Source organism: Curcuma longa, unplaced genomic scaffold (genome assembly GCF_044706935.1).
Source record: "Curcuma longa cultivar G26 ecotype Majalengka, Jawa Barat unplaced genomic scaffold, ITB_CL_G26_1.1 contig_8842, whole genome shotgun sequence".
Lineage (NCBI taxonomy): Eukaryota > Viridiplantae > Streptophyta > Magnoliopsida > Zingiberales > Zingiberaceae > Curcuma > Curcuma longa.
Window position 1 is genome coordinate 1 of NW_027435311.1, and position 13,983 is coordinate 13,983.

The 13,983-nt window shown below is 35.0% G+C and overlaps 1 protein-coding gene across 1 annotated transcript; it reads right to left on the reverse strand.

Moving 5' to 3' along the window:
- Nucleotides 1-8,427: 8,427 nt before the first annotated feature.
- LOC141819569 (putative protein S-acyltransferase 7) lies at nucleotides 8,428-9,938 on the reverse strand. The gene is made up of 3 exons (XM_074706825.1): nucleotides 9,642-9,938; nucleotides 9,256-9,489; nucleotides 8,428-9,175 (listed from the first exon to the last, which is right to left on the reverse strand). The coding sequence occupies exons 1-3, from the start codon at nucleotides 9,774-9,776 to the stop codon at nucleotides 8,654-8,656; spliced, it is 891 nt and encodes a 296-aa protein (XP_074562926.1). The 5' UTR covers nucleotides 9,777-9,938; the 3' UTR covers nucleotides 8,428-8,653.
- Nucleotides 9,939-13,983: the final 4,045 nt, after the last annotated feature.

The following is a 13,983-nucleotide window of genomic DNA, read 5'->3' on the forward strand; positions in this document are numbered from 1 at the left end:
AATGACTTATTTAAACTCAGGTTCACCTAATAAACCTATAAGAGTTGGAATGAGTTCGATCAAAACTCTTTAGGTCCATCAATGAATTTTGATTGAAATCCATTAATAGACCTAGATGACTTGAGATTTTTAAAATTTTGCAATGAGATAAAAGTGTAGAGTATGTAGAATGTAGATATGGTGAAAAATCTAAGTCCTGAGTCTCCTATATGAAATTATAGGTCTGTGCCAATTGACACAAAGTCTGAAAGTTTCTAAATCTTTTTAGCAATATTGAGAATCATTTACAATATAATGGAGGGCATCCTTGGACTTCCAGAATACTGCAAAAACTTATAAGAGTTGGAATGAGTCCGATCATAGCTCTTCAGGTCCATTAATGAGCTTATATCGAAACTCATTGATGGACCTAGGATATTTGAATTTCTAAAATTTTGCCATGAGATGGGAGAGGTTAGTATGTAGAAGGTATATATATTGTCCAATCCTGATCCTAATATACGTAGGCAAAATTATAGTCACGTGCCAACTAGCAAAGATTGTGGTGCTAATTTTCAGAAGACCAGTACCATATGGGTGTTGGTCTTAAGAAACCAATATGACAGTATTGGTTCTGATCACACATAATGGTATTGGTATTCAAAAACTAATATCACAATATTTTGAAAGTTTCAAATCATTTTGAGCATTATTGGGAGGGATTTAAAATAGTAAAAGAGAGCTTATTTGGACCTCATGTTCACCTAATAAATCCACAGGAGTTGGAGGTCTGATCGGAGTTCTCTAGGTTAATGAATGGGTTTTGACTAAAACCTATTGATGGACCTAAACGACTTAAATTTCTAAAAATTTGCAATAGGATGTAAGTGTGGAATGTGTAGAAGGTAGATATGGTAAGAAATCTTATCTTGAATCTCTTATATGAAGTTATAAGCCCGTGCTAATCAACACAAAGTTTGAAACTTTCTAAACCTTTTGAGAAATATTAGGAATCTTTTACAATGATAATGGAGGGCGCCCTTGGACTTTTAGGCATTACAGAAACCTACAGGAGTTGGAATAGATTCGATCAAAGCTCTCTAGGTCCATGAATGAATTTTGATCAAAATCTATTGATGAACCTAGGGTATTAGGATTTCTAAAATTTTGCCATAAGGTAGAAGATGTGAGTGTGTAGGAGGTATATATGGTGTTCATACCTGATTTTGACATCCCTATGACAAGTTATGTGTATGTGTCAAATGCCTATTTTCAAAGGTCATAACTTTTTACTCGAGTATCAAAATGGAATGGTCTATATGTCAAATCGAAGTTTGTTTAAATATCTACATTTGTTACTAGAAGGAACCCTATAACGAGCCATGTTTTGAGCCTAAAAAAATATCATTTAAGGCTTTTTCGAAGGTTCAAAATAAATTATCTTTTTTATTAATTTTTATCCATAACTTATCATAAGGATGTTAGAATCAGTCATGGATATCATAAATATCGTCACTGCATTATCCTCTTCTATTTCATGATAAATTTTCATAAATCCAAAATCCCTAGGTCCATCAATGAGTTTGATCAAAATCTATTGATGAACCTAAAGAGCTCTGATAGAATTCATTCCAAATGCTACAGTTTTCTAAATTTCCCAGAGTCTATATATGCCTAAAGATATCAATTTGAAGTCATTAATAATAGTGATCAGAAAGTTTTTAAAGTTTCAAATTTTAAGACAATTGACACATACACATAACTTATCATAAGGGTATCAAAACCATGATTGGACACCATACATAACGTTACTACACTATCCTCTTTCATTACATGTCAACTTTTCAGAAATCTAAGCTGTCTAGAACCCATCAATGAGTTTTGATCAAAACCTATTGATCGACCTAGAGAGCTCCGATCGGATCCATTCCAACTCTTATGAATTTATTAGGTGAACTTGAGTCCAAATAAGTCCACTATTACTATTTTAAGGCTCTCTCAATAGTGCTTAAAATGATTTAAAACTTTCAGAACATTATGGTGTTGATTTTCAACGACCAGCACCACTGTGATGTTGGACTTCGAAAATCAATACCACAGTGTATGATTAGAACCAACATCGTGGTGTTGGTTTTCTTGAACCTTGATTTAACCTCTGAAGGCACTTGATTATCTTTCACAATATAACATGAGTATAGGAGAGTCCAGAAGATTGAATATGTATTATACAGACAATAACAAAAAAAGATACTTTTATATTGCAATCCCAATGGTTATTTCTATGCCATTTAGATCAATATAATAAAAATAAAGAATTTTATTCATCAATTATTTGTTGGGATTACAATCAAAATCTCATGTTGGAAATACATGAATAAGATCATGAGTTTAATTAAAAGATGAAAGATATCTCCATTGGTATGAGGTCTTTTGTGGAAAACCCAAAAAGAAAATTATAAAGGTTTAGACCTAAAGTGGATAATATCATACCATTGTGGAGATATGTTGATTCTATTAGTACTAACAATTGGTATCAAGTCATGGTCTATGTGGAGCCATGTGGGAAATCTTAGAAAAAAAAATGAAGGTCTATGTGGAGCGATATGGGGAACCTCAAGAAAAAATAAAGAAGGTAGGGGAGGACCGGACCATGAGGATAATGGTAGGGGGCTCCTACTAAAATCCATGATAAGCTCTCTAGGTAGGTAAGTCCTAGTAGGTCAATTGAACCAGATACTAGGCAGCCTTAACGGATCAAAAAGACTGGACGTTGAGGCAAGGAGAGTTTGGAGGGACAAGAGATTAGACATCAAGACCTGATTAAGGTGGTCCTTCGTTTGAGGGAAGGATTGTTGAGATTACAATCAAAGTCCCACATTAGAAATACATTGAGAAGATCATGAGTTTATAAAATGAAAGATATTTCCATTGGAATGAAGTCTTATGGGGAAAGTCTAAAAATAAAATCACGAGGGTTTAGGTCCAAAGTGGATAATATCATATCATTATAAAGATATATTGATTCCATCGGTCCTAATATTATCAATGTTCAAGTTTTGGCCAAGTAAGCAAAATTTTAAGTTGCCTCAACCATATTAAATTGACCTATCAAATACATTAAGTCAAAATAGCTTATATATTGTATTATGCCACAGATATTTCACCATAAAATTGAGTTAATTAACTTTCAATATAAGCACCAAGCATCTTGGTGTTGGTGTAATCATGCCCCCAAATGATCGGTGTGATCTTGAATTTTAATATTTATGCAAAGAGTTGAAATTAATTAGGCTTTGAATGCCATATTTGATGTGTGTTTTTGAGTTTGTAGGGGCTGAAAGAACATGTGTTGGACGGTTGACATCGCTAGAGGGGATGAATAGTGTGTTTAGTTTCTCGTTCGTTAATTGTGTGCTCGTCTACAAAAATTAATACGCAATGAAAATATAAAAACACAAAGCACAACAACAAATGACACCTGGATTTTTACTTGTCGACTTAAAGTAAAAAAACCTTTCTCCATGCCAGTTCCTACTCCATGGCTTAAAGTACTAGCAGTAGCACCACTATTCTTTCTTCTCACCCGAACATCTTTTGGAGGAGGAGAAACCTTTTACAAAACTTGTTCTTATAAGTAACACAAACCAAATACAAAGATATAGATGAAAAGGAATACGATGTAAATAACTATTTTACATAGTTAAATCTTTATTTTGCTTGCATTGTAATTGCTTTAGATTGCTCCCTGAAGGTCTATAATACAACAACACTCTCCCACAAACCCTTATGAATCTAATAATTTAAGATCTCCATGAAACACTCTTTTAAGATTTGTTACCATGATTGCATCTCGCTCATTAGTTGACTGATTGTACTATCCCATTTGACTGATCACCATCAGTCGACTACTTGCTCCTTTGCAATTGACTGTTCTGTTGGAATTTAAATGTTGCTCTTACTTATCTGCTTAATGGCTCCTTCTAGCTCATAATCTAGAACATCAATCGACTGCTTTATGCTTCGCCAGCAATGATTAATTATCAATCGATTGCCATGTTGACCACGAAACCTTTTGTGATGTTCCATAGTTGAAACAGTCGAGTGCACTAGTCGACTGTAGCATCGGTCAACTAGTAGTCCCATAGTAGACGACTGTCTATACCACAAAACAAGCTCAAACTCTAAATTTGTGGTTTTAAATTCATCGATCAATTGATACACCTATATCAGTCAATTGTTACCTTAGTTTCAACCATACCAAGGCTGAACCCTCACCTTGCCTAGTATCTGGCTAATTTCAACCTATCAAAACTTTCTTTTTGATTTTTTTAAAAAATAACTAAAATTCTGAAATAACCGAATCGAATTTTTAAATTCGGTTGGTTTGATCGGTTTATTCGGTTTAATCGAATTTTTGCTCACCCCTATATTTAGTATCTAGCTAATTTCAACTTATCAAGACTTTCTTTGTCAACCTTGACCCACCAAAACTTCACCATTGTCAAACATTTGATTTTCTTTGACCTATTTGGACTTCTCTTCACTATTGTCAAATATTTTCCTTCACACACCTAACATTCGGTCCTCCATGACATATTAAGACTTCACCTCTCATATTTAACATTCAGTCTTCCATGACCTATTAAGACTTCCATCATTGCTAAGTGTATGGTCAATGGTGACCCAATTAGATTTTACCCTTGCTAATTTCTTGTTGGACTTCCAATAGGATGTTTAATAGGTGTTGGCAAAGGAAGTCCAAGCAAGTTAGGGAGAATTGGATGTTTAGCAAGTGACGAAAAGTGCTACCTAGTCAACAATGACTAGATGTTAGGCAACAAAAGTCTATATTGGTCTTTGAGGATCAAATACTTAGCAAAAGATGTCATAATAGGTCATGGAGAACTAGATGTTAGATATAAAATAGAAGTCCAAGTAGGTCAATAGTGTTGGATGTTTGACAATTGTGAAGTCTCGACAAGTCAAAGTTGATCAAATGTCAAACAAGATTGAAGTCTCAAAGGAGCAAACTCTAGGCAAGTGAAATCTCAAATACGAGAAGTCTCTAACCAAGGGAAGTCATGGAGAATAGTTCTTCCAGCAATGGAAGCCCTGGTGGGTCAACGTTGAGCTGAGCCTGAGCAAGGGAAAGTCCTAGTAGCCAAGGTAGGCTAGATATTGGGCAATGAGTAGAGTTCTAGAGATGAAAAGTCTCTAGGCAAGTGAAGTCCTTGTGGGTAAACAAGAAAGTCTCATAGACATAAAGTCTCTGTAGTATATATCGTGGTACTAGAGGGGTGAATAACACTTATTTTTTCTCTCACAAATTAGTAGTAAAATGCATAGCAGAAATAAAATGAAATGATAGATAGCAAGTATGTAATCAAACACAATGATGCACACTCAGTTTTAATGCGGTCCACATAGATATATGATTGAGTGCAAAGACAATTAAGAAAGCAAAATTAACAACAATAATAAAATAAACTTTATAGAGAATTTCAGTAGCTGAATGATCTTGATCTCCTTGCTTGAAATAGATCTAGCATAATCTTTCCTTTTTGATCACAGATAGGAAGAAGCATAAGAAATTTTCTCAGAAATCTTAATCCACACGTAGTTGCTGAAATATGGGCGTAGGTTGCTTGAGAGTTTTTTTAGAGAAATCTTGTTGTTGGTGTCTCTTGAAAAATAGCTGTGTTCTTTTATAATTTTTATCATTAGTCGACTATTATGTTTGATATGATCAAATCCATAAGAATTTGTATGTTATTATCTTCGGGATCTTAGTTGATTATTTTTTGATTTCATCTCAAGTTGATTGTCGATCACATGACAATTAACATAGTCAACATCCCAAGTCAACTTCTGAACCTTCTATTTGATCTAGGAAATCATCATTTGACTACATCAATTGACTATAGACCTTTCTATTTAGTTCTGAAATGCTTCAGTCAACTTGCAAATATTCTGTTTGCTTCGTAATTATATCAGTTGTCTTCTTAAGTCGACTAGCAAATATTTTGTTTGCTCCCATGTCAAACCATGAATTCATATCATGTTATGGTTATTATCAGTTAACTATACATGGACAATGGTCAACTGTATGCAAAACCATAATCCTCACAATCATTTGTGGTATCAATCATTTAACTTCATAGATCATACAATTGACTAATCTCATACCATGAATTTGGATTTATCTGAATTTGAGAATTGTCCTCTCTTTGTGCAACAATCAAAGTAATAGTTGACTGAGAGACCATAACTCAACCTATCTACTAGTTGAATCCACTTAGCTTCAAGTCTATCCCTGCTCTAGGGTTACAATTGGTCAAAGCTCTTAGTTTCAAGAACATGACCTTTTGCCAGATGGTCTCCATGCCTTCTGAACTTTCGTGCCTGAAGTCTTCTCATTTTTAGGTTTTCTATCTACCTAGCATCCAGTTGTCCTCATCCTACTAGGATTTCTATCTTGCCAGATCCTTTTGGACTTCCATGCCTAACATCTAACCTCTTTGGCTTCACTAGGACTTCCATCCTGCCAAGATCTTCTTAAACTTCCATACCTATATCCAACCTACAAAAACTTCTATCTGTCTGTCAAGTTGTCTACTCTTCCATCTGTCTATCATGCTTGACACACCATTTTAGAGGTACCACAATCACTCAACTCAAATCATGGTTCAAATATCAAAACTCATGCAACAGATATTCTTGGATGCAACTGCATCAACAGTCTCTTAGCATGGCATAAATTCAGCCTAGGTATGATTGGAATCAGTCGATTGGCACCATTCTTAGCTGTTAGAGAAAAGTTTTAGATAAATAGTCAAATTCTGACGTGACATAGTGAAGCAGTCGATTGAAGGTGTTTAATTAATTGATTGTGCTACAACATCCAAACCCGTGTAGAGCCTTATGAAGGTTAATTCCATGGAGACTTTTACAAGAGGGATCTAGGCCATTTTAGGGTGAATTGTTGCTACATTCCAGACCTCATTGATCTAGAAAAGTAAGCAATAAGCAAATAAAAGAAAAGTGGCATTTATGTAATTACTATTACTTGTGTTTCATTTGTATTTTCCTTGTATATTATTTGCTATGTAACAACAATTATTGTAAGAGATTTTTTTATTTTGGGAATGTATTAAAGAAGGAAGATAAAATGAAAATGATCTATCTTATGAATCATAGGTTGCGGAATAAGAACTAAAGATTTTGAACCATGTAAATCCTTGTGTGATTTGTTTTTCCTTTCCTTGTTCTTGTTTTTGAGTTTGTTTTTATATATTTCAATGTGTACTAACTCATTATAGACAAGAATGAAAGAGAAACGATGAGTAACTATTCACCCCTCTAGCTGTAACTAACTGTCCAACAAACTTGGTATGATAAGTATTGTTAGTGCAACCAACCCTTTGAGATCTAAATTGATCGTGGTTTTGATGGTCTAGGTAAAGAATTTAAGTTAGGCTCATTATGTATTTGTTATGTGCATTAGGTCGGGCAAGACTTGGTTCGTATACATGGTGACTTAGCATAACCAATGTGCTTGATAGCTTAAAGGTTTAAGGTCCATGAAACCAGATAAGGATGGTGTGGACATTTAAGGGACCATAAGATGAGGAGTGTTGTAGCATTGTTGAGACACGATCCATGAAATCTTAATTACGGTGCACTACAAAATATTTTCTTCCAATGGAATGAAAAATCTAAGACATTAACTATTAAACATAGAACCACGTGCTCTTTTAAATTTATCTTGATGATCAATAAAAAAACTTCAATAAGATTAAATCAATCAATCTTTAAATTAGTCAGATTGTAAGGACTATATATCTGAATTATCAAAAAATAATCATCCATCTCTAATGGCATGATATGATTGATAAAAAAACTTTTATAAGACCAGATCAATCACTTCTAAGATTAGTCGAATCATAATAACTAGATAATATATTATAAATGACATGGCATAGCTAGTAAAAATGACATTGATATGACTAGTAAAAAACTTTTATAAGATTGAACTGATCACCTCCAAAATTAATCGAATCATAAAAATGAACACCTAAATTATCAAAAAAAAAAAAAAATCATCCATCTCTAATGGCATGACATTTTCTCGTCCATCAATCAGAGGCAGAAGAAAAGCCAAAAGGTAAAATGGATGGAAATAACACAATTCATGTGCTAAGAAAAAGAAGAAAAAAATCCAAAACCTTGGCCACTCCAAGTAGTATGCCTCATAATCACAAGCTAACCTCCAGACATCAACATTCAAACATCAAAATTTACTCATTACAAAATCTCTTCAGATGTCAAATACTTGCATTTTTAAAGTTATCATGGATGACCTAAATCGCCTAACCCTAGGTTAATTTAGGGAAAATAGTGGGATATGCAAGATATACTCACACTCTAGAATACGAGTCCAGATGTATATTCAGTTGAAAACCATCTTTTCCAGAAATCACAAACACAAATATATATATATACATGTGCTAACCAACCAATTCTAATCTTCTACCCATGTTCTGCGGAAAAAAAACTATAATCGTAACTACAATAATGCAGAACAGAAAATGCAGCACTCAAAGAATAAGATACCTTACAAACCAAGATACTGAAACACTGGCTGTTTCTACTGCACATATCCCCCATGAAGAACTCACAGATCTCCAGCCTTACTGCTGCTGCCACCAACACTGTCTGTCCTACTTGTTTCCCACATGGCAGAAGTTGCAGCTCGAATATCAGGTGTTGTCTCCAAGATTCCACCTCTTCCCCAACTTAATCGCCTATGGTGCAGCGTAGGTTGCATCTCCATGCCTCCTGGCGCAAGAACTTCCCTGCTTAAATCTGGGGAAGCTTCTCCAAGTTCACCATCCTTGTCATGGATCATGTTTCTATTGCTTAGACCTTCTTCCCCTTCGCCAATTTGTGTGACTGCCCTTAGTTCATCCCAGGTTACTGGCTTTCGGCCCATCTCAATGTCATTAACAGGTTTTCCCATGTTCGGGCTCATGTAACCACCAACTGAAGTGTGTTGCTCTTGTGTTACCCATGCACGAAATTTGTTCTTTGAGGGAGGTATGCTCGTACAAAAGATTTCCTTGAAATTCTCAATGATTCCTCTATTGTATGGATTATCTCTTTGATCATAACGGTATCTGAAGTTCTCATAAGTGGTCTAAAATGATAAAGAAGTAATTAGGACAGCAATGGAAAGATGCGTCACATTTTTATTCATAAAACCACTAAATACATTACCTGATTGGTGCTCATTAGATATAAATGGAAGACGGAGAGGCCTCCAACAAACCAAACCGATATAAAAGTGTAAATTATGAGGGCAATGGAAGCTGGGGTCTTGGTCATTGCTCTCCAAATAGTTATATGCTCAGTTTCTCTGATTTTTACTATGCACGCCCAGGAGAATCCAAAGACATAAAAACACAGCAAAGTTGTCGAGAAGACGAACATGTAGAAGAATCTATAGTTCCTCTGCATGAAACAGCCAAGAAACCATCTTCAGTATTACTGTTCTAGTCAAGAAAACTTAGAATGCATATATTACAAGAGTTTGTGGATCATTGGCAAGTTGTTGATTGACATAAAATAAGTTTCAGACAGATTATGATAATTTTGCAACTTACAAGTCCAATGCATTGTCCAACCCATGGGCAATGATGATCAAAGCGTTCCACACAATTGTTACAGATGGAGCAGTGAGAGCAGCGAGGAGGTCGATAGAGCATGCAAGTATCACAGTATTTCACTTTCACAGTCATACCATTGACAGTCACATCCCTCACTCGTGGTAACCGTGACTGTGGAGTTTGGACACCAACTTCATTAGAGCCCTCAAAACTTTCAGGTTCTGGAGGATGTGTGTTACGTGGTACTATACCAGGATCTCTACCAGAGGTAAGAAGGAGAAGAGTTAAATCCTGAAATGTAAAATCCGAGTCATACATTTAACCAAAAAAGATCAAATAGACATTTCATAAATTTTCAGTATGGGTATCAGATATAAAGACTAGGTTTGAGTTAAATAATAAAACATAAGAAGATAATAGTTCTGCGACATCACATTCTGGATAATGAAAAGCAAGTAGAATATCATGCACAAAGGATGGAGGGTTTAGGTGAGTACTCATGAGAAGAAAAGAAAGACCATAACTAAAGAGTACTGTGACATAAGTTGCAGCCTGTAGCGTGAAACATCACTGAGGAGGGTACACAACCAGAAGGAAGAGGCTGGAATTCATATTGAAAATTGGGGATATGGAAAACCAAACTAAAATGTTTAGAAAATTAAAAGGATGGTACTTCAAGATATACTGATAAAAGTGCTTCCAGATACAGCTTCTTGCTATGTGATTCTTTAAAATTTCATCCAAGGATAAGAGATGCCTTTTTTTGCATATTCAACACCAAACTTCACAATTTATCATAAAAAGATCAACTTCTGGCCATACAGTCAAAACTAGTTGATCTCATGAAACGTAGATATAAACCTAAGAGACATGACCTGATGATTTCAGGTTGGATATATGAATTTTCACTGGCTACTGAACTATATGGGGATATGTAAGGGCACCTTATCAGTAATACTAAGATCATTTAGATCATCTAAGTATTGGCTAATTTCTTTATCACTCTTCCCCTCTCCTTCCTTTTTTGGCAGTCATTTCTACCTTAAAATAGAGCATCATTAATTCCATTTTACAATTAAACCCATACAGTTTATATACATACAAGTAAGGTATATTCTACATACAATTAGATCCTCAACAATCTCTCAACGCAGTCCTGATATTATAAGTTCAACTTATAACAATTATACTCTAGGATCTCTCAAAGACTAAGCAACTATGCTAACTAATCATTGGAGCTAATAAAGTGGTGATCAAGATTGTTGAGTCAAGGTACATGTCATGAATTGTTTTTCTAATTTTGCAAATTGTCAATTGTAAGGATCATGTTAAAAAAATATTAACAGTCAGAAAAAAGATCTACCTTACTACTAAAATTTACACATATCTTATTTAATAAGATAGTATGATAGATAAAGCATGTTACCAGAAATATCTCACCGTAGCTTTCCCATCATAGCTTTATGATAACTAGCAATTTGACACATTATTTTGATTCATTTCTCAATGTTTTAATCCACTCGTATGGTTTATTCACACTACTTATCATATTTTACAAACATTGGATTGTTTTGAGCTTTTAATACAATATCTTCTAATTGATAGCCCTAATGCTTAAATTGATACATATTTTATTTTGTAGGGCATTTGAGGAGCATATCAAGGAGTTTGGGGCATATTCAGCTTCTGGTACGGCCTACCCATGCCACACATGGACAGCTTGTAGCACGGCCAGGGCATGCCTACAGGCACGCCCATGCCAGATGCTGCGGGGTGGCATGGCACGCCCATGCCAGATGCTGCGGGGATATCGAAGATCAATCATTTTGAATTTCTCTTTAATAGTGTCTCGCAATTCCAATGTGCTTCCTCCAATCATGCTGTATTGAATTGTCAGTTATGCTAATCACAAACTTATCATCACAATAAAACCTTATTGGGGTATCCCACTTAATCTTTGTAGAAAATTGTAGATGTGGTATCATCTATTTTTAAGTTAATACCATTTTAATTTGCAATATGGAATTAGAGCCAACCCTAGTTGTCTATCCTGTTGTAGGCATTGAAAACTGCTAACCCTAGCATCCTTCTCTTCCATAGTCTTCTGGCCACCATCCGTAAAAATTTATACAATATCATTCGGCCATTGTCTGTACCGGTCATTTGTACAATCCATATCCATACATAATGAAATTCAAAATGGCCACAAAAAAGACTCGGTTCCTCTACAATTACTAACTTCACTCTTATCAAAATTTCACAGTTTCCAAACTTAGTGGAATATTAGACAGCAATCAAATCCAACATAAACTCAATGGGAATAATTATCTTTAGATCTCAATTGGTGATGATGTTCATATGTGGCAATGAACATGACGATTATTTTTTTTTGAGGAGCAACCCCTCCAAAGGTAGATGACCCAAGATTTAAAAATTGGAAATCAGATGGCACAGTATGGTTATGTAATGGTTAATTAATTCCATTAACAAGATAGGAAAAAAATTCTCCTATATAGAACAACAAGAGAAAATTACTAGAAAGAGTGGTAGAAAAAAAGACTAAAGAAGAAGGCAACGGTGACTAAAAATCAATTTGAATTCATATATAAAAGATCGACAATAGAACTTATGCATCTTCTTAGACAATTAATTAAAAAATATCAAAAAAATAATAATACTTACACATGATATTTGTCGACCTAAAATAACAAAATCCTGAGGGAAAGTATGTGGAGAATTTTTAGAAAAGGTGTTAGTGTAGTCATGATTTAAAATTTTAAACTGTATCAGAATTTCAATTTATGACCAGAACAATACGGATTAGGTACCATGCCGTGCTAATATAGCTTACTTTGTATTTTGCAAGGGACTATTTCCGCGACTTAACCCCTTGATCTAAAGTCACATGGCAACAACTTTATTATTACATCAAGACTTCCCTTTATTTAAAAATAAAAAATATGAGATCATGACACTTTCATAAGGTAAATAAATAAACCGTTCGAGAAAAGTGCCCACCTTCACAGTGGACAACTACAACTTCTCGATTTACCTCCTCACAGATGGTCATGAAGCCAACCATGTGGGACTGCTAGAGTAGTGGATTCTACCTTTTTACTACAATAAATAAAAAATTATAATATAATTTTAGAATTAAAATAAATAAAACATATAATTAATGAGATAATTTTATTAATATTTAATTAAGCCTATCTAAATTATATAGTAGGAGTTGATTTATTAAGTGAAGTTTAATAAACTTGTTAAATTAAAACACCACCCCCTCCTATCTCGTGATCTCCCACGTGTCACATGACACCCAGCCACCACAGTCACGACCTCCCTTGAACCCCCCCCCTCGGCCCTCGCGTCACGTGGTGCAGACAGATCGCGACCTCCCTGCGTCATGCTCCCCTCCTGTCATGTGACCTCCCCGCATAGTGCAACCCCCCTCCTGTCTCGCGACCTCCCCGCATCGTGCGACCTCCCTCTTGTCTCGCGACCTCCCCACATCGTGCAACACCTAGCTGCGATCGACGAAGCCCCCCTCCCCGGCATTGTGTGGCGCAAGTAGATCATGACCTCCCCGCATCACACGATGCCTCCACGACAATCACGAAGCTTGTGCCGGGCATGCCGATGCCGGTCAAATGGGCGGAACAAAATATTTTGCCTGTTTCATCCGGTAAGGCACAAGATTTTGATCGGTGAGCATAGCATATATTGAAATAATTAAGAATATGTATAACAATGTAAAGACCAGAATGAAAACTCCAAGCAGATTAACCGAAGCGTTTCTTATAAAGATAAGGTCACATAAGAATCAACTCTAAGTTCTTATTTTTTTTACACTAACCATGAATGAACTCACTGAACACATCTAAGACATGTTACCATGGTGCATGTTGTTTGCAAATGATATTATTTTGATAGATGAGGCGTGAAGTAGTATATGCTAAGCTTGAATCTTGATAAAAAATACTAAAAGTGAAATATTTTAGGTTTAGTAAAGTAAAAACAATAATATTAGACATGGTAAAATAATTATTAAGATAGGAGAAGACAAGTTAATTATAACAAAGAACTTTAAGTATTTAGGATCATTTTTGCAAATAGATGAAGGGTTTAAAAGAGATGTCTTACATAAAATATAAACAAGATGATTTGAAATGAAGAAGAGCGTCATGTATTTTTTTATGATGCTAAGGTACTTCTAAAATTTAAAAAGAAATTTACAAAATGACAGTTAAATCTGCTATGTTATATGGAGCTGAATGTTGGATTATGACTCCAGCACATGAGCAGAAAATGATTCATAAAGATGAGGATATTAAGGCGG